Genomic DNA, 1510 nt, shown 5'->3' with positions numbered 1-1510 from the left:
AAGGGAACCATCATGGATTCTTGTGATGGATGTTTCTACCAATGTTTCTGTGAGTGTCTATCAGGCCAGCTTGAACTATTGAGGTCACCGTTGATCGCTGTTCAGCTCCACATTTGTAATCACGGTGTTGCAAGAATTCAGCTGCCTCAGCAGAGTACTGTGACCACTGATAAAACTGCAGCTGCACAATGCTGTTCATTAACACGGCATATTATAATCAGCACAGGTCTGCAATTAAAAGACAAAGATGAAGGCGCTTCCAAAGAATACTTTATTGGATTTCTTTTAATTTTAAATTAAAATGTTTCCATTCATTTATCCTGTTCGTTGAGACTTTTATGGACCGTTGTTTCCTCTAGTTTACAAAATCCTTGATTCATCATTGAGACTAGAAAAGTTTTACATAAACACCACGCTATGTACCATTCTGACTAATGTGCTTAAATATGTTTTATTCTCTGTTATGTGAGAATTGATTGTGTAAATAAATGTTTCATTTATAAGATTTCTAAATATCCTTATTGTGAAAGATTAGCATTTCATATTATTCAAAGTGACAATATGTGACAAAGATTTAAATAAACTAGTTTTGTTTGAACTTGTTTTGAAAAATGTAAATGTAATGCCTGTTACAGTCACACATATTCCAAACAGTTCCAGAAATCAACTTAGTAAAGTATCTATTAACTTTTTAAATTCATATCTTACCAAATAAAAGACTTTTACATATGAGTCGGATTTTGGTTAGTTTGAGTCCGTACAGGACGGGGTTGAAAGCTGGTTGGCAAGTGAGAAAATATATTGATAGGAAAATGCGTAAAATCATGGGAGCTCTGCTCAGGTTGAACCTGCTCTGCACTATTTCAAAGAAGCAACCAAATGAAAAGTTGAGCAGAGAAGCGAGGTGAGGCGTGCAGGTGCTGACGGCTTTCTGTCGGGTCTGTTTGGATCCAGAAAAACACACTTTAAGAATCTTAACATAAGTGAACAAGTTTAGCAATGCAAGACCAATTAGTACAGTGAATGTGTACATGAGTCCATAGATGTTATTAATTGTTGTGTCAAAGCAGGCCAGTTTCACGACAGAGTAATTGTTGCAGTACAGTGTGTCAACAGTGTGTCCACAGAGCTGCAGTGAGGCATTCAGTGATATCATCACGGCTATATTCAGAATAGGGAACAGCCATGTGAGAACGATGAGCTTGGCAACCTTGTTAAACGTCATATGTGTGTGATACTGTAGAGGATAGCAGATAGCAAGATACCTGTCATAAGACATGATGGCTAAGTTATAAAACTCTACATTTGCATAAGTGTACAGACAGAAGATCTGCAGGAAGCAGAGAGGAGCAGAAACAGTGTGAACATCAGAGAGGATCTGAAGCAGGAGGAGCGGAAACAGCCCTGTACTACCATACAGCTCATTCACAAACAGGCTGCACAGAAACATGTACATAGGTTCATGTAAGCTTCTGTTCACACAGATAACCACAATCAGCAGCAGGTTAGA

At 38.0% G+C, this 1510-nt stretch overlaps 1 protein-coding gene across 1 annotated transcript; it reads right to left on the bottom strand.

The window, feature by feature from the left end:
* Nucleotides 1-708: 708 nt before the first annotated feature.
* Nucleotides 709-1510, bottom strand: LOC102194836 (olfactory receptor 2A14-like; the record flags this gene model as incomplete). Its single annotated transcript, XM_005755637.2, has 1 exon — nucleotides 709-1510. A coding segment is annotated over one exon (802 nt), but the record flags the coding sequence as incomplete, so codon positions are not given.

The sequence above is a fragment of the Pundamilia nyererei genome, unplaced genomic scaffold, assembly GCF_000239375.1.
Source record: "Pundamilia nyererei isolate P.nyererei 1_Seehausen unplaced genomic scaffold, PunNye1.0 scaffold02318, whole genome shotgun sequence".
NCBI lineage: Eukaryota > Metazoa > Chordata > Actinopteri > Cichliformes > Cichlidae > Pundamilia > Pundamilia nyererei.
Note: the sequence above shows the minus strand (reverse complement) of the source record. Positions and strands in the feature narration are given on the sequence as shown.